The sequence below is a fragment of the Trachurus trachurus genome (assembly GCF_905171665.1).
Source record: "Trachurus trachurus genome assembly, chromosome: 6".
Taxonomy (NCBI): domain Eukaryota; kingdom Metazoa; phylum Chordata; class Actinopteri; order Carangiformes; family Carangidae; genus Trachurus; species Trachurus trachurus.
The window spans coordinates 1,897,671-1,916,723 of NC_139897.1; the positions used below are offsets into that span (position 1 = coordinate 1,897,671).

Sequence of the window (19,053 nt, forward strand, 5' to 3'; positions counted from 1 at the left end):
TTTTACACAGATTTACACATTATTTATTATTTTGTAGGTTGTGATGTTTAGTTTGTGTTGACCCCGTTGTTGAGACGAGATGACTTGTGGTACGGAGTGCGGTCATGTTGTTTTTTGTTTTGCCTTATAGCAACAGGTGTTCCTATTCTATATTATGCCATCCTATGTATATGATCGGTGCTAATATTAGAAGAATATGGTGTTTTGTAGTTTGTGGACTAAAACAAGTTGCAGGCTCATGTTAACGTGATTACCAAAAGGAAAGCGAAAGTCATCCAATATTTTCACCTGCAGTTCATTTGGATGTCCTCCGTTTGTCTCATTTAGCTGTTTTGCTATTTTGTGCTAAAAATCAGTTTTTCCCCTCAACAATCTACCATCAATCCTCCATTATGACAAAGTGAAAACAAGTTTGTTTTTGGTAATATATATTAAAAAGCTAAAACAAACACATCACATTGACAAAAGTATTCAGACGCTGAAGTCCAGGTTCCTCCATCTCTCTGTATCATCACTGAGATGTTCCTACATCTGGACTGAAGTCCACCGGTGGTAATCCCAGCTGATTGGACATGATGTAGAAAGACACACACCTGTCTGTGTAAAGTCTTGCAGCTGATCGGAGCAGAAACCGTGAGGAGGAGGAGGAGGAGGAGGAGGAGGAGGAGGCAGCTGCTGCAGCTCAGAGACAGGATTGTGTCCAGGCTCAAAAGCTTTTCTGCTACGTTGAAGATTCATAGAAGAATAGTGGTCTCTGTCTCCATCACTCTGACATGAGGGGATCTGGAACAACCAGCCTCCTCCTGAGGTGGTCCTGGGCTAACTGAGACAAGAGAAGTGAGGAGACCAAGGTCCTGATGGTGACCTGGCTCTGAGCTCCAGAGATCTGTCTGGAGATGGAGAAACCTCCATCACTGGAGCTGTCCACTGATCTGGGCGTCATGCAGTCAAAACCTCTCCACAGTCAAAGTTTGTAAAGAAGCAGCTGAAGGCGTCTGAAACCAGAGACTGCTCATCAGCTACCAAACAGTGAAGCATGTTGGAGGCAGCATCGCCATGTGGGTGGGTTAGGGAGACTGGTTAGGATAATGACCACAGCTCAGAGCCAAGACCACACAACTCTGTCAATGTCCTCATGTGGACCAGCCAGAGTCCTGATCAAAAGCCAATCTAACATCTGGAGAGACCTGAAAACATCTGTCCACTGATATCCCCATCCAAGCTGACAGAGCCTGAGGGGATCTGCAGAGAAGAACAGTGTGAAAAGCTTGTTGTTGGTGTCTGAATACTTATGTCAATGTGATATTTCAGAGCTGGAGAAACAATTGTACTTAGGTTGTCCATCTGTCCCACTGTCATGGACACATGGACCATATCTTAGTAACGCCTTGATGGAGCTGCTTCAAATTTGGTACGAACATTCACCAGGGATGTGTCCAAAACCACTCACTAACTCACTCCTGCTACTCACTAGTAAGGGAGTGAATTGTACAGTGAGCTCATTGAAAATATGAAAAAACAAACAAACATGATAAAAACACTTATGGACGTTACTAATGTCATTTTCATGCATGATGGAATCATTTGCTTGGTTAGTGATAGTAATTCTCACGTGATTTAGATTTGGTGTCAAAGGTTGAAGTCACAGTAACCTCATAGCCTACAACATGGATTTGGGTACAGTCACTCAGACTCATGAAGTCTGACTGATTTTCCATAATAATAATAATAATAATAATTAGGGCTGGGACTCGATTAAAAAAAATAATCAAATTAATTAGAGGCTTTGTAATTAATTAATCGCAATTAATCGCATATAAATATTTGACCTGAGAACAGTGAGAAGCCTTTTTTTTCACATGGATTTTAGTATACCATTGAATGACTGAATACATAAGCTTAAGCATTCAAGGTGGTACAAAGGGATGCAAATTATCGATTAATTCATTAATCGATATTTGATACATACAGATTAAATGGTCTTTCCTTCCAATACACTATGATGATTACTGTAGTTTAGTTTAGTTTATTTCAACCAGAAAGAAAAAAGTAAATAAAGAAAAAACATCAATAAGTAAACAGAAAAAGAAAATTTGGACCGAAAAGGCATAGGCTGAAGCATAGCTTATTACGCCTACCCTGTTACAACTCTGATTAATTAAAAAATAAAAAATAAAGTAAGTATTAAGTAAATAAGTATTTAACTAGGCTACTTAAATCACAGTAGCATAAACTGATTTGTTGAACTCAGCCTGATGTAAACATTAATAAAACTCAGTAACCAATCACACAGCTCCATGTTGTCCCTGTGTGATGTTCAGGGACAGGTCAGGACAGTCTGAAGACAGACAGCTCTGAGGATGAAGTCCTATCATAATGAGATGAGATGCACCTGTGACAGTGACAGGTCATAGATATAGCGCTGCAGCTGAGCAATTAGCGCTGTATAGCGCATTTAGCGTGCGCCTGTGTCTGTGTATCTATTTGCAGGCAGAGATCAGAGATGGTGTTTTAAATAGCCATGCTAGCGTTTCACCAGCTCTCATCTCTGCCAGTCAGCCTCTCAAACTGCCGCCTCTCTCGCGTGTGGGCGCACCGCACGTAGACACACGTGAGAATTTTTTTTTTTTTTTTAATAAGTGCGGTTAAAATGCGTTAATTTTTTTAACGCGTTAATTTTTTGTTGTTAATCGTAATTAACGCGTTAAAGTCCCGGCCCTAATAATAATACATCTTATTCAAAGGTGCCTTTCTGACACTCATGGACACTGTACAGAGAATAGAGAAATGTGTGAAGCAAACAAACAAAGAAAGCAATCTTAATCAGATGGGGTTTGAGTGTCGATTCAAAGGGGATATATAATGGAAATATAACTTTCTGAAGGCTCTTTAACATATTTGGGTGTTTGTGTTGCCTTCCGGCCTCCAAAATGCGAGAATTGACAAAAAAAAATCTATAATTTACAGGCTCCCTAGGTTGTAATCCATGTGGTTTTATGAGCTGTCCCTCAGATGTCTCTCCAGTAATGTAACTAGCTTTCAAATTTGCATAACCCCACCCCTACCTGGTACCAGTACAAGGGGCGGAGTGAGCAGTGGCTGATTTGCATTTAAAGGGACAGGCACTGGAACCAGCTGTCTGAACAGGGATGTTTGATCTTTGGGGTATTTTGACCACAGCATGTCACAGACATGTCTTTAAGACACCTGGGAACTATTTTAATTTGTGGAAAGGGGGCATCATATGTCTCCTTTAAAGAGTGGGAGTGAATGGATATTTCTGAGCTCAGGTGGCAGTGAGTTCCAGAGCCAAGATTTCACACATTTGACAATCATTTTTCATATTTTCTATGACTCTGTGACCTGACACAAATCTGTATGGAGGAAGCAGCAACATTTCTAAGATTCTTGTCGTCATTATGTTGTGTAGTGTTGATAGTGAGTGCGATATAAACTGGGGATTAAAGGGGTCTGAAAACTTTCTGATCACTCTGCAAATGGAAACAAATTTGAAACAAAACAGTCAGAGTAGTTAGTCATCTGGAGAACAGATATGTAAATAAATCTAACTTCTGCTTCACGTGTTGTATCAGAGAGACCACACACTTCCCTGCACTGGCGTCACAAACAGTAGTCGACTGTTACAGAGTTGCAGAGTTTACACTGCCACGCTCAGTTTTTGCCGTAATAAAGGTCAAACCTGACTGAATCAGCTTCGCAGAAGTCAGTTTGTGCGTGCAGCGTCGCCTCCCTGCCCTCGGCTAACAGCTGTGTTTCCACTGTGACAGTCAATGACTCTAACTGACAACATGAAGGAATCGTGACTCAGACTGTGCTTTGTCAAAATTGTCCGGGCAGACACCACACCACCAGATTATTTGAAATTACAGTTGCTGCTTCAGCCCTAAAGTGTATATCTTTAAATCTGACCTTTGATACAGAGGTCGGCTGTGATTGAATTCTGACCATCACCATTCCCACGATGAGTGTCTCTGTTTACCATGTATACAAACATTTATTAAATCATTTATGATTAAGCAATACCACATAATAGGGAGTGATGTACTGCATATTAGCCCTGTGCTAATATGCAGTACATCACTCCCTATTATGTGGTTGTAAATTGTAAGTGGAGGCTGAGACTGACCAAAGACAGTCTCAATTGTGTTGACATTCAGTAATAATGTACAGGAACATCAGATTATGATTTGTTTTTTGTTTTTTTTCATCATTTATTTGCTTACATTAACACAAATAGTTCTGCAACTGGAGCGACACTGAACTGTTCTGCCCTACAACACGTCCGTTGTAGGGCACTGTTGCCAACAGCGACACAAACATTTCAAATGTTATTTCTGGGCGTTTTTTTTTTTTTAATCCAGGTGAATTTTGTTATAATCAAAGACAGATCCAAAGTAATGTAACACTGATAGACAGATAATAGAGCACCAGTAAAGCTGTGTGGTTGAAAGTGCCAGTGCTGTTGTTCTCTATATCAACAGTCACTGAATGACTCATCCAGTCAGATTACAGAGCTACATGTTGTGTAAGGTGCTCTGATGCACTTATAGCAAGTGTGAGGAGAGTGTTCATTAATCTAAAGTACCTGAAGACAGGTGACAAATGAAATATTCTTACTATCTCCCTGTGTTTTATCTGAAGTGGTGATCCATAATAAATGATAAGAACCATGTCAGTGTAGTTTGACACCTCCTCTTCCAGGCTTCTCTCTGCAGCTCTAGTGACAAGAGGTCAGTGAACTAAGAGACTCAGAACCAGGGACTGTAATTGTTGTGACATCACAAAGTCACAGACGTCCTGACAATGTGTTTCTCTGTGGACTGAGGCGTGATACTTTGACAGTGTTAATATGAATTTAAAATCTATACATAAGAGAAATAAACAGCACCTTAAGACAGCCTGAGTGCACCGAAAATGAAAAAAAAACTTCATCATGAGGTCAAAAGTTCTATCTGTTATTTGTAATATTTATATGTTCGATCTGTGTTTTCTATCAGCTCTGTGATCACACATGTTGTAACCAATCAGGAAGACTTTACTGCGGTTTAAAATGATTTATTCAGAGAGAAGGATGAAAGCTGGGTAGTATGTAACTGACAAGGGTGTGGTTCATTTCAGTTTCCATCTACAGTTAGTATGGCCACAGTAGCGTCTATGTCACCTGATGGCCAGAACTACAGAAACAAAGAAATTCTCTTACAGCAGGTGCTGGAGCGTAATCACACCAGATAAGAAACACAACATCTCATACTCTCTGTTCTGCATCAATTTACTCAGCTGAGGACATTTAAATCAGCTGATTCTTTTGATAACAATATTTGTTTGAACACGTCTGACAAACCAAGCTACTGTATATCTAGTCCATACAAGTTCATAGCCAGGGCCGTTGCTAGGAATTCTGGGCCCCCTGAAAGAATACTAAAGTGGGCCCCTGCTCCCTGACTTTTCCCCTTCTTTCTTGGAATGACCCAGATGCGAGGAAATGCAGAGATATAAGAGCTTTAGCCCTGGCAGGTATTCAATCAATAAAAGAAAAAAAGCGGTGCCAGACAATACTTGTCTTTCAAACGTACTAAATAAAGACGCAAAAACTTCCACCGCAAGCTGTTTCAGGTTTGATAAATCATGCTGTGTGTGCTAAATAAATCTGTTTGCATCTACTCCTCCCAATATTTTGCACGTTCTGGCCGAAACGCCCATATTTGCATATTCATCAAGGCAAACGCGCTAAATGCATCGTGCATGCTTTTTTGCCCGTTTGAGAGACGCAATCCTCAGTGCACCCGGTTTGTAGATCAGCTTGCACATTTTTTTGCGGGACATCAAGTTTGCACACGTTCTTCTTTGTACAAGCAAACCTTTAGTAGATCAGGCCCTATGAGTATTAGTCAGGGTCATATTATGCAGAATAATTCAAAGATTAGACTACTGGGGTTTTTTGTGGGCCCCACTGGGCGCTGGGCCCCTAGAATTATCATCACCTTTCTCCCCTATACAACGGCCCTGGTCATAGCTAAAAAAAAAAGTTCTCTTTGATATCATCATGATCTTGACCTTTGATAACTTGACTAATCTTGAACCATATGAACCATCTGTGTGAAATTTGCCTTGTTTAATTACTGTTACTGTTGTTTAATTGTTTAATTACTGTTTTCTGAGGCTACACTGATCCCGACCTTATGCCTATTACCACTAAAATCAAAAAAAAAAAAAAAAAGCAAAAACATAATTAATTCAGGTTACTTTTCCATTGAATTACTCAATGACAAACAATGTCTGGTATGAATGCAGAAAGGTGGGTCACAGGATGATGATGAAGGTCCGGCTGGGTTCAGTCAGCCTCACGGTGACACCGCTGCTTCTTGTGTGTGAACAGATCAGATCTCGGAGCTGCTGAGGCCTCACAGAGTGTGTCTGGTGACCCCTGTGGTTCTCAACCACTCCAGTCAGCCATGTGGGCGGGCGGCCAACAGGTTTGTGGTGAGTGATGGACGATACAAACATGTTTACTGTGCTCACTGGCCGATCGATTGTTTGATCGCAAATAAAATCTCGCTACGATAAATCCTGCTATGCTGTAGCCGTCTGTGTTACCAGTCTGATCAGTCCCAGCAGGCACCGACAGCTGTCTGTGGTTAAAGTGATCACAGCTTTCAACCAGACTGTGACTTGTGTTCTGAGGGGAGGAGAACCGAAACCTTGTGACATCATTAAAACATCATTAAAGATTGTGGTTTTTGATAAGCTCTGACATTATTGATTTTGCTCTCTGTCTGGCACATCTCATCTCACCAATACTTCTCTGATTAAGACTTTTGTCTGGTGCATTTCCGCTGCAACCAACACAAGACAGACCTCTCTCTCTCTCTCTCTCTCTCTCTCTCTCTCTCTCTCTCTCTCTCTCTCTCTCTCTCTCTCTCTCTTCTAATCATGTCTTTCTGTCTTAGGTTCTGAGTCTGTGGAGAGGTTACCTGGTTATAAACAAGCAACCTGTCAGGGTAAATCACACTCAAGAGTTAAAACATGTCATGAACCAAACATGTATCTTTGAAGTGCTTTTGTTCAACTTTTCAATCTGAGCTAATTATCAAATCCCTTAAATTGTGATGCTGTCTGGTCTGACGTTTTTTTCAAACTTATCCTTTTAATGTGAAATAATCAGTTTAACATCTTTAACTCTCACACATTATTCTAACAAATTAAGAAAAACTAATCTACAGACTTTTTAAAGGGGCTGTTCAAACTTGCTACACGGCTAATGTTAGCTGTTAACTTAACATTAATTAGAAATGTTGAGGTTCATCATCAAACTTCAGTTGTTTACTCAACTGCCTTCAGAGGTGGTGAACAACTCTATGTAGCTTGTATTTCCATCACTCCTTTTCTACTGAAATGTGCTTACTAACTAGCTAGCCCTGGCTCATTTGACACGTCTCATCACTCTCTGATAATGAGTCATAGTATCTTATTTTATAGTATCTTATATATAAATGTAATAGTGTATGAGTCTCTTGGCAAGACTCGTACAGTAAGTAAAAAGCTTCTAATTTATGGTTAAGTGAAAAGCAACGGCTCCTTCAAAGCTGTGATTAGGTTTGTAGTCAGACACTGCTTGTGTTGTAGGCCTATGTTTTATAGGAAAATTTTAATTTCACACCACGGCAGTGAAGATGTGCTGTTGTGTTCTCACTCACTATTTCAAAGGACTGTTTGAAGGTTTGAAGGTAGTAAACCTTTATTTTACCAGGCAAGAATTGCTAAGAATACATTCTTATTAAGGCAATGGCCTGGTAGGAGGTGAAATACCTCCTAAGGGGAAGGGAGAGGGGGAGTAACATTAAAATATAGACATTTTTATAGACAAGGTCCCTGATTAACATTAAAAGCTCCATAATGTTCCTCCTCTCCTTTTTTTTTAGTTGTTTTGATCCCCAAGAAAATATATCTGTGGTTTTAGGAAACACTTTTTAAGAAAGTATCTCAGTATAGTTTTACTTCTCCTCTCTGGAGCCCTAGCAACAACAGGTCCATGAAGTCCAGAGGAGCAGGAACTCTGAGCTGGTTACTGCTTTGTTGTGACATCACAAAGTTACTGTCCTGAGCCCTGAGCACTGGCTTTAAGACAACACTTTTTGCATTTGGCTCTGTTACTCAGAGACGGTTTGGATTAGACAAACCAAATTTTTATACAATAAACTTACATTTGTCTGTTAATAGTCAACACAATTTAAAGATGATTACAGAATCCACATTCTTCACAATTTGCATTTGAATGTAAGGAGTCAGATGTTGCAACTGACCCCGGGCCCGGGGATGGTTGCAACATGTTACAAATACAATATATTTCATGTCTAGTAAAAGAAAAAATGTAAGTTCTAATAATATTACAGTGTTATTTATTCATCAGCTTTGATCAGATGGCAATTACAGTATAGATTTGTCTAGATGAGGAGGAATTACTGTATGTAAAAGACTTTCAGTGACATAGGATGAATGGAACAATTTGTGAGGGAATAACTTATTTTGCCTCATTCTCATTTATTCTCTCATCATTTTAACATTAGCAATACAACGGTAAAAAAAAAAAAAAAAGTAATGTCAAAATACTGTTTTGTGTCTGCTTTTATATTCATATATTGCACAGGGACAGCGGTCAGCCATGATTAAACCCCATGTGCTAGCTAAACAAAGTGCTCTTGATACATGCTAATCATATCATCTTAAAGTTAACATATCACAATTCTGAGCAGAATCACAAAAAGAGTGACAACAGTTTTAACAAAAACAAAGCTCAAGAAAAAAAATACTTTAATACCTCAAAAACAGTTTTTTGCAATAAATTCCTGATTGGAGAGAAATGACATGTTGCAACCATCCCCTGTTGCTACTGTCCTCTCCCCTACAGTCTGTCATGTGTTTATACTGTATGGACTTTATCCTAAAGGTTAGAATTATAGATTAGTGTACATGTGCATTTTGTGTTTTCATGTACATTTGTATGTCCATGTGTGCAGGTGGAAAGCACATTCAGCTACCTGGAGATTTGCGCCATCAACATTTACAGCCTCACCCAGGTACGGGAAAACTGAGAATTTACTGTGCCTTGTGTGTTTTTGTAGATGGTGATAAAGTATGTATTATGTAATGTGTGTGTTGCAGATTGTGTTGGAGACAGACAGGCAAACTTTGTCTTTTAGTGTGCTGCACGTTGAGGATCTTGAGGCCATGGTCAGTCACATGACCGCCTCATTGAAGAGGATCTTCCCTGATTCATCTCCAGGGTGGGTCTCACTCCACAAAGATGTCTGAATCCACAGCGATGAGTTCATGGTCTCCAAGTAGAGTTGGAAATATTTGCTGCAAAAAAAAAAAACTGACCATCAGAGACATACTGGACATCAACTAGCCTACTGGATAGATCCACACCACATCTGCATACATCATTCCCCTTTGGATGAGTTGTTGTAACTTTGATTTTGATTTGTCCAATAATAGTTGCATAGACTTGTTAGATAGATGTTACTAGCTTTGAGCCTCATAGAGCTCCTATCATGGTCACTGCTGACCATGTTTACAGTGTGTTCCCCCTTTGCTCCTCAGAAAGCTGCTCAAGACAGTTCCTCCAGACCTGCAGCAGAGACTCCTCACACTGACGGGAGTGATAGAGGAGCAGCTCAACAATCAGCCCAGCTCCTGTGGTACGACTGGATGTTTGATCAGTGTTGACATCTGAGAAGCTATTTTGTTAATGTGCCACAAATCTGGAAACTTTCACCCTGTGACACGAGGGTCAACTATGTGTCTCATCACCTCTTCAGAAAGTCCTATTTACAGGGATAGTTCAACATTTTGGCAAATTGGCTCATAGCCATAATCCCTATAGTCATAGCAGTAGGTTCGTTACCTTTAATTGTCGGTGCAAGCTATTTTTAGAACAGCGGAGCAGAGCCGTGAGCTGCTCAGAGCTACGCTACAGAGGCTAATGGGATTTCTTGGTTTCCCTCATCAAACTCATCAAATACACAACCCAACAACTCCAAAACGCTCTGGTGGACAAGTTGTGACCTGCACATTCACCACACTATGAGATAATAACAGAACATTACGAGACGGAGTTGTTTTAGAGGGAAATGCAGAGACTGCTTGCCGAAAAACTGCCCCTGATAGGAACGAGCATCAGCTGTTTTGCATGAATTTACCTCACAAACAGCTCTGTCTGGTAACGTTCTGTTATTATCTCATAGCGTGGTGAATGTGCAGGTCACAACTTGTCCACCAGAGCGTTTGGAGTTGTTGGATTGTGTATTTGATGAGTTTGATGCGGGAAACCAAGAAATCCCATTAGCCTCCGTAGCGTAGCTCTGAGCAGCTCACGGCTCTGCTCCGCCATTCTCAAAATAGCTTGCACCGAGCATTAAAGGTAACGAACCTACTCCTAGTAGGTAATGGGCCAATTTTCCAAAATGTTGAACTATCCCTTTAAGCTCATTTGAACACAAAGTGTAAATGATGTTCATTAATGATTAGATCAATAGTAAAGTTAGTTGATAAGTTTGAACTTTTGACCCTAGCTTGAGTCTACACTGCTGGGCCAGTGAACGACATGTCTTAGATGTTTACATTGTCAATGACCATGTAACAGAGCAATACAGTTCAGGATTCTATTATTTTCTGCATGCACATAAACATTTAAAGTTTAAAGTGACGCAAGTATCTGGTGTCAGATAGAGGTAGACATACTGTATGTTTTGCTGTCTTTACCTGAGTGATACTGGTCCACTCCCTCTTGGGGCTCATGTATGTACGTACAGACAGACAGCATGTGTGTGAATGTGTGTTCTTCAGGAGGATTCTCTGACACCTACGCTGCTTTGTGTGATTTCAATGAGATGCCATTCAGAGAGGAGATTCAATGGGTAAGTCATTGCAACATAAACCACTCAATTTAAAACGTAAAGCTGATTCTCCCCTTCTGTCACCAGCCTTACATTATTATATTATAACATTAATACTGGATTAGCAGGATTTCACTGCTATAGCTGCTCAAGGTGGAGCTGCTTTTAAATGTGAGATCAGGGAGAAAAAGGGGGAACTGCAGTAAATGAGTGTAAGCATCTGTGGATCCAAGTGAAGTATGGCTAACTGCTTTGGCAGGATGTCGATAACATCTACCACGTTCACAAATGGAGACAGTTCAACCTGCACGACTTCAGCCACTTAGACAGCAGGTGAGATTCTGCACACAGCTGCCTCAACCACTCTTAGCTCTCTCTCACACACACACACACACACACACACACACACACACACACACACACACACACACACACACACACACACTGTTGAACTCATCCTCCCTGTCTTCATCTCCTCTCCTCTCAGAGACTTGGCATTAGCAGTTGCAGCGCTGTCCTTCAACCAGTGGTTCACCAAGATCTGCTGCAAAGACCTCAAACTGGTAAAGTGTCTCTTTAAATAATCACTCAGTCATGTGGCAAAGGTGACACAATGTGAAAATTAATATATGTTGAAAACTTAATTGTATATTGAATAACAGCACATATTTATTAGAAATTGGAGCAATTTTATATATTGAATTGTATCTCTTGCCCATATCAACAAAGCCTGCCAGTATATGTTTATATTACTTTAGTAGAGTCCAAAAGACTGAGATCAAGTTTCCAAATATAGGAAGATAGAAGTGGACTATATGAAACATATTCATATATTTATAATATTTGTACATATAGAAAAATTTTAATTAAAATTGAAAAGTCTTAAAATATCACAAGAGAACTGGATCTTTTCTTTAGAGACAGTTTTATATCAGATGAGGAGTTAGTATGAATCTGTCAGAGACCAGAACCATGGACAGCGTCATGGTTCTGTCAATACACAGCAACACAGTTATGTTAGATAACGACTTCTTGTGCAGACAAATTGACAAGTATCCTTAACCAATCTATTCATAATCAATAAAGCTACTGATGGTTTAACTTGATTTAATGTTGAAGAGCCACATATCCTCACCCAAATCACAATGGTCTCCCAAACCTAACCAAGCCACGACCCCTCTTATTGTAACCATGGTGACAAGTGTAGGTGTGCCGCTGACAACCAAGGTCCACCAAATCTCTCAGGTGGGATGTGGACCAGGACCAGGATCCTGCAAAATCTCTCATATGGTCGTGATTCCTGCAGAATATGTGGTTAACCATTGAGAGATGCATCACAACATTTCTCTGTCCGGAGCAGCTGAATCATAAAAAATAAACTAGACTTTTACTTTGGACCCTGTCTGTCTCCCTGTCCTTGTCCCTCCAGTCTGTAGATGTCCAGCAGCAGTTGACGTTCCTGTTGTCCAGGTCTCCTGGCCTGGAGGAGCTCTCCCTGGAGGCCAGTGGACTCAGACTGTGAGTGTGTGCAGATACATATTTGAGTAAATACTCTCTTTACTTTGGCTTTGCTATAAGTCCCTCAGCTAATGGGGCATATCTGGGCAATAATTTCCAGCTCTGTGTCAGCTGATGTTTGAATGTACACAATAACTGTAACTCTAAAGAGACAATATTTAATTGAGGTATTGATTGAGATTTGGAAGCTTTTACTTTTTTATTCTGCTTCAGGGACTTTGCAATAAAAATGGCGGCCGCCCTGCGAGAGCACACCTCCTCCACCCTGCACTCCATCAACCTCTCTGGGAATCCAATTGAAGACAAAGGTGGGTTTCAGAGTGGTGTCAGCATGGTGGCAGAATAGTGCAGCTGTTTCCTCCATCTTGACCCTAGTTGCCAGTTTCATTGTTCTTTCTGCTGTGTGTAACTTTTGTTTAGCCTTGAGTGTGCAGCACAGGGTCCGTTCATCCAAATTGCTTAACCATGTGATAGTGAATCACCTGCTCATTGTCATCTGTCTCCTCCACTCAGACTAGTTTCCAGTTGCAGCTCTTTTCATTCAGAGTGAAGGAAAATATGAAAATTAGTTTTGACCATCAAAATCTATACTGCTCATCCTTGTGTCCTTGTGTCCTTGTGTCCTTGTGTCCTTGTGTCCTTGTGTCCTTGTGTCCTTGTGTCCTTGTGTTTGTGCCAGATGTGAAGAAGTTCCCATGTTTCCCAAAAAATAACATACCTCTGTCTCTCACTGTCACCAGAGCAAAATCATAAAATCACCTTTGACAGGATAATCCCTATAGTTTTAGGAGTAGGTTCGTTACCTTTAATTGTCGGTGCAAGTTACTTTTAGAACGGTGGAGCAGAGCCGCAAGCTGCTATTATCTCATAGCGTGGTGAATGTGCAGGTCACAACTTGTCCACCAGAGCGTTGTGGAGTTGTTGGATTGTGTATTTGATTAGTTTGATGAGGGAAACCAAGAAATCCCATGAACCTCCGTAGCGTAGCTCTGAGCAGCTCACGGCTCTACTCCACCATTCTAAAAATAGCTTACACCGACAATTAAAGGTAATGAACCTACTCCTAAAACTATTGGGATTATGGCAATGGGCCACTTTGCTAAAATGTTGAACTATCCCTTTAAGATGATACATTTCAAGGCCTCACATCCACATTTATAGATGCAAGCACAGACAGGCAAGATGAATCATGGTTGTCATGTTGTAACGTTGTGTGTGTATGTGGTGTTTTCATTCCTAGGTGTAATAGCACTTTGTCAGGAGCTGCCAAATCTATCTGAAGGTCTCAAGCACCTTTCTCTGTCAAGGGTATCAATGACTGCAAGAGGTACACACACACACACACACACACCTTACTCAAACTCTAATCCAAGGGTCTATAAAGAGGAGGTGGATGTCCAACACTGTTATCCACCTCCATCCATTCATTTTCTATATAGCCTATCTGTGTAGGATCCTGTGTAGAGCCAATCACAGCTGATACAGGGTGAAGGTGTGGCACAATTGGAATTGAGAATTGCACCAACAGGACTAACCACTGTACCGCTGTTCCAACCTCCACGTTGCTTCTCCTCCTCAAACCTTTCAGTCTTTTACTCTCCATCCGGCTCCACCCTCTCAGAACGAAGGGGCCAGTTGTTCAAAATCTAGATAAGGGATTAAGCCGGAATATGTTGGTTATCCTGGTTTAATTTAGCCTCAAATCGGTTGTTCGAAAGCAGGTTAGATTTATCCTGGTCAAGTTACCATGGTGATTTATTCTCTGGAGCTAGCCTGCTCCAGACCAGGCTAACAGCCAGGTTAAAGCAGATATCAGCTTCACGGCCGTTTCGGCTAATGCTGCGTTCAAGGCAGGCTTTTGAAACCATAAGTTACAGCTTCAAGTCACAACTACGACTTGGTAGCGTTCCAGGTAACCCGTAGCTCGTGTTTTTACCATCCTGTTGTCTGTGAAAGTTCCCTATAACGGCCACTCGTAACTTCCGACCCGTGAACTCGTACCAGATCGAACTGGTATGACTTCACAGGAAGGAAAAACACAAAGTACGAGTTTCTTTGAACGCACCATGAGTTAGCAGCCCCCGCCCTTGTCAGGCATCAATTGGTCCTCGTGCTACGTCACCACATTCACGCGCATCCCTTGGCTGCACACACAGCCCTTCATGCCGTTCTCTCTCCTCATTGGATAACACTTGTATCCCACAAGGAAAATTTTCTCCTCGGGTTACAGCAGAGCAGAGTGACGGAGAGACTCGTGTTTAGGCTGAAATACTTCATGTAAGTGATTGCTGACGGAAAATAGGACTATTTAGGACTTATATTAACAAAAACATTCCACTGATATCTGCTTTAAGTTGATTCTGTTGTCTTTATCTGTGAAGTCAGCAGTCACTCTGATCAGAAATCAACGTGTTTCATACAGTTATTATTCATATATATATATATACAGTTATTATATTATTATTCCATGTTCTTATGTACATATTGACCTGATTTCTAAACAAATAAAATGCATTAACAATACTCAAAAAACATGAAACATTTACAATATTTATTATCCTTTTTTTTCATAATTAGGCCTTCAAAATTATTTTTTTATAAAATATGTTACAAAATATTGGCCTAAATATTGGTTGAGGTAAGAAAATAAGAATAAAATTGAGTGAGTGTGGCAGGCACCTTCCAAATAATTTATAGACTTCATCATTGTTATCGGCAATTTATTGAAGCACCAAACTGCATAATGTTCTAATATTTAATTAATTTTCACCTGTTGCACTTTTGGCCATGTGCTGTACATACTTTACTTTAGATTTGTGCAATGAATCAATTTGCTGCTCATCATTAAACCAGGATGGACTTATGAGACTTTGTCTAACCTGTCTAACCACTTATCCTGGATATGTTTATTCTACTTTCGAACAACAGGCCCCAGCTGTCTTTCCCTGTCAGCTTTAGAGAAGAAACAGAAATGGAAAAAAAAACTTTATCGTCCAGCCGAGGCAGGACATTTTTCTTTGGTCTCACCCAGTTACATACAAACAGGGTTTACACAAAACAAATGTGTCGACAAGGAGTACATCAAACAAACAGAGCATGTACACAGAGCATCTGCATGGGTTACAGACAGACACACATCACACCTAGGTTCCTCATCATCTTGATTTATTAATTACTGTATGTTGATTATCAATCATTGTTATGGTAAACTAAATACAATTTCTATCTAAACTGCCTTTTCATTCAGTTTTCCTTCTCCAACACTATTTGGTCTCGTGTGTCTGTTTCAGGTCTTGGCTGTCTGAGTCAGTTGTTATCCTCCAGTCAGCTCTTCTCCGTCTCTCTCACCCACCTGGACCTGTCGGGTAACCCCAGCAGCCTGGTTACTGAAGAGGCCACGGTACGCTGCTCACATGATGCTGATTCATACAGACATATATATGTTACACAGGCAGTAACTGGGATGGGGGGAGATTTCAATGGGCCAGTGCGGTTATGACCTAGTGACTGGGTTAACTCACTCACAGAGCTAGAGTATTCAACCGATGTGTTGAAGATGATGACGGTGTAAAAAGCAGCAGGAACTGAGAACTATCCTGCAGGTGTGTGCAGTGCAAAACTGCACAATGCTGTAAAATTGAAAAGTTGTCTCTCACTTTATATAAAATCTGATTTAATTAATGTGTTTTTGCAAATCTAGGGTTTTATTTTTGTAACTGAACTGCAGCTTCTATACTTTTCCAAAAAACTGGATGTCATGACCTGCAGCTGTAATAATTGCACAGTATTTAAAGAGTCTCTAAATTATTCAGCTCCACAGCTGAAGGTTCTGCTGTAGCTATGGGATGTTACGGAGATGGACCTCATTCATATGTGTGTCTGTCTGTCTTTCTTACAGTTTCTCTTCAAGTTCTTGTCCAGGACTAACTCTCTGTCTCATCTGGACCTCAGTGATACCAACTGTCCTCTGGACACGGTCAGTGAGAGTCCGTTCATATGATCCTTGTGTGTCTGGCACAGATCCAGGACATGTTAGCCTAGCTTAGCAGGAAGGCTGAAAGTAGAGGTTAACAATAAAAGTGAAACAGCTTTCACCATAATGAAAAAAAAGGAATTCTATTGTTATATTGTATCATTTTAAGACAGGTGCAAAAACACCATTGAGAGGCTGTGTTTCAGGTGAAGACCTGCAGCGACAGGAGCTCTCACTCCCTCATGTTTTCAGAACATGTGGAGCTGGTGAAAACAACTGATGGTGAAATACAGTTTTATTAGTCACTTTGATGCAACTCACACATCAGAAACATGATACTCACAAGTACAGAAACACAGTAAAGCAGTGCTGAAACAGAACATGTTACTGATGTAACTGTAGTACAGTTTTCACTCTTTTTATGAAGTCATGTTTATAAATGTGTTTGGTAACACTTTACAATAAGGGTCCCTTTATTAACGTTAGTTAGTACATTATTATGCATTAATTAACTGTTTACAGATATATTAACAATCATTATTATCTATTACTTAGGATTTGAAAACACATTAATTAATGAAGCCTATTAGTAAGCAGTTAATTAATGTTTACTACTCAAAGTTAGTAAAAAAAAAAGTAAGTAATAATAAAAGTTGAATAATGTAATTAGTTATCATTATGTTTGTATTACCCAGCATTAATTAACACATTAGTTTATATATTAATGCTTAATAATGTACTAACTAACGTTAATTAAGGGACCCTTATTGTAAAGTGTTACCGTGTGTTTTAACAACTGTTAAAAAAAACAAAATGAAAAACACTCCTGTAAAACGGGAAAGGAGTCCAGCCTCAGGTGTTTGGTATGCCTGTGCTGCTCTGTCTATGTGTGTTAACACTGCCTGTTGTCATGCTTTGTCTTGCAGTTATTTGTGTCCCTGTCAGCTGGATGTTGTTATAAGATGATTTACTTGAACCTGGCCAGGAACCCATTCAGCCACAGGTCAGCCTCACCGCTCCGCTGCTGCTCTGCATGTAAATGTGTGAACATACATCACCACAACACTTAGGTCACCCTGAGTGTTGGACCACATGTACCTGTGCCATATATACACTCGCTTCTCAGTTACATTTCCTGAATGCCTCCATTTTTATGTGTCCATTTATCCAGTTATTACAAAACAATGAACCTTAATCTGTCTGATTCGGTTAAAGACATGATCCAGTTGTTCTGTATCTGACATGATTCATTATTGACTCCCCTTTTGTGTGTGTGTGTGTGTGTGTGTGTGTAGGAAGGTGCAGAAGGTGACCAGAAGCATTCTAGAGTTTTTCGGTCAGAGCTATGAGCTGAAGTATGTTGGTCTGTCTGCAACCAAACTGCCTCCGCAAGCTCTCAGGTGTGTTTATCTCCAGTACATGCAAATCATTTTTTATTCAGTGATTCATTTATTTTAAAATGAAAGCAAGTAGAGTTTGTGTTTTCTCCTATAGTTTTGGTGTTTAAGACACACCAGGTATCATTCCATTCATTCATAATAAGCACATTTCCAAGAGCATCTAATAAAAAAATCTACACATGTACCAATTATACATCAAACGTATTAATGATTATCTTGATCAAATCAAGTATTATCTTGGGAGTATTCATAGATCTGCTGGAGGTTTCTTCCTGTTTAGGCCCTGTCACCAAGTGCTGCTTCCTGTGAGAATTGTTGGCTTCTCTGTCACTTCACCTTTCTCTGTGAAGAGGCTTGAGATAATACAATTGAGTTTAGCATAGCACTTATAGCGATACATGTTTGCCAACTTAACTACCAGGGCAGCTATTAATAATAAACAATGCCACCAGACAGCATAAAAACAGTGCAGCTGCTAATGTTAGTCTGCTCTGTGGTTTGTATAAACAGCAACCACAGTCACACATCAGTTTGGTGACTGGCTGACAAAGCACACTTCCCTTTAAACAACACATTTTTTTTAATATAGTGCGATCACACCTCTGCAAACTCTCCTCACAGAACAGAACACACTTCAAACATGCAAGAAAAACCACCATCAGCTGTGTGGTTCATGAGTCTCTCATCACATGTGTCACAGGTTGTTGCTACAGGGTCTGGCAACCAACACTCGCCTCTTTGGGCTGGAGCTGGACCTGAGTAGCTGTGAGGTAAAGTACACACACACACACACACACACACACACACACACACTGGCTGCTGCTATTCATATACAGGTGTACCTCAATAAATGAGAATATGATGGAGGTCAACAGTCTTCCTCATGATACTGAGCCAGACACCATTTAATCAATCAATCAATCAATCAATCAATCAATCAATCAATCAATCAATCAATCAATCAATCAATCAATCAATCAATCAATCAATCAATCAATCAATCAATCAATCAATCAATCAATCAATCAATCAACCAATCAATCAATCAATCAGACTTTATTTATAGAGCAAAATTAAATGTAGCACAAAGTGCTTTACACCATAAAAGCAGACAAAACAAAGCAAAAATAAAACCCAAAGTCACACAACTACACACACACACACACACACACACACACACACACACACACACACACACACACACACACACACACACACACACACACACACACACACACACACACAC

General features: G+C 40.2%; 1 protein-coding gene across 1 annotated transcript in view; it reads left to right on the forward strand.

The window, feature by feature from the left end:
• The window catches only part of carmil2 (capping protein regulator and myosin 1 linker 2), a gene marked incomplete at both ends in the record, with an annotated part of 63,695 nt that overhangs the window by 94 nt on the left and 44,548 nt on the right, over nt 1-19,053 (forward strand). Inside the window, 16 exons of the mRNA XM_083973462.1 lie at nt 6,398-6,501; nt 6,969-7,019; nt 9,036-9,095; nt 9,181-9,302; nt 9,622-9,719; nt 10,867-10,937; nt 11,176-11,249; nt 11,404-11,479; nt 12,346-12,434; nt 12,648-12,742; nt 13,675-13,761; nt 15,725-15,834; nt 16,333-16,410; nt 17,334-17,410; nt 17,703-17,807; nt 18,508-18,577. Coding sequence (XP_083829588.1) covers nt 6,398-6,501; nt 6,969-7,019; nt 9,036-9,095; nt 9,181-9,302; nt 9,622-9,719; nt 10,867-10,937; nt 11,176-11,249; nt 11,404-11,479; nt 12,346-12,434; nt 12,648-12,742; nt 13,675-13,761; nt 15,725-15,834; nt 16,333-16,410; nt 17,334-17,410; nt 17,703-17,807; nt 18,508-18,577 — 1,367 coding nt within the window. The remainder of the gene's footprint in view (nt 1-6,397; nt 6,502-6,968; nt 7,020-9,035; nt 9,096-9,180; nt 9,303-9,621; nt 9,720-10,866; nt 10,938-11,175; nt 11,250-11,403; nt 11,480-12,345; nt 12,435-12,647; nt 12,743-13,674; nt 13,762-15,724; nt 15,835-16,332; nt 16,411-17,333; nt 17,411-17,702; nt 17,808-18,507; nt 18,578-19,053) is intronic.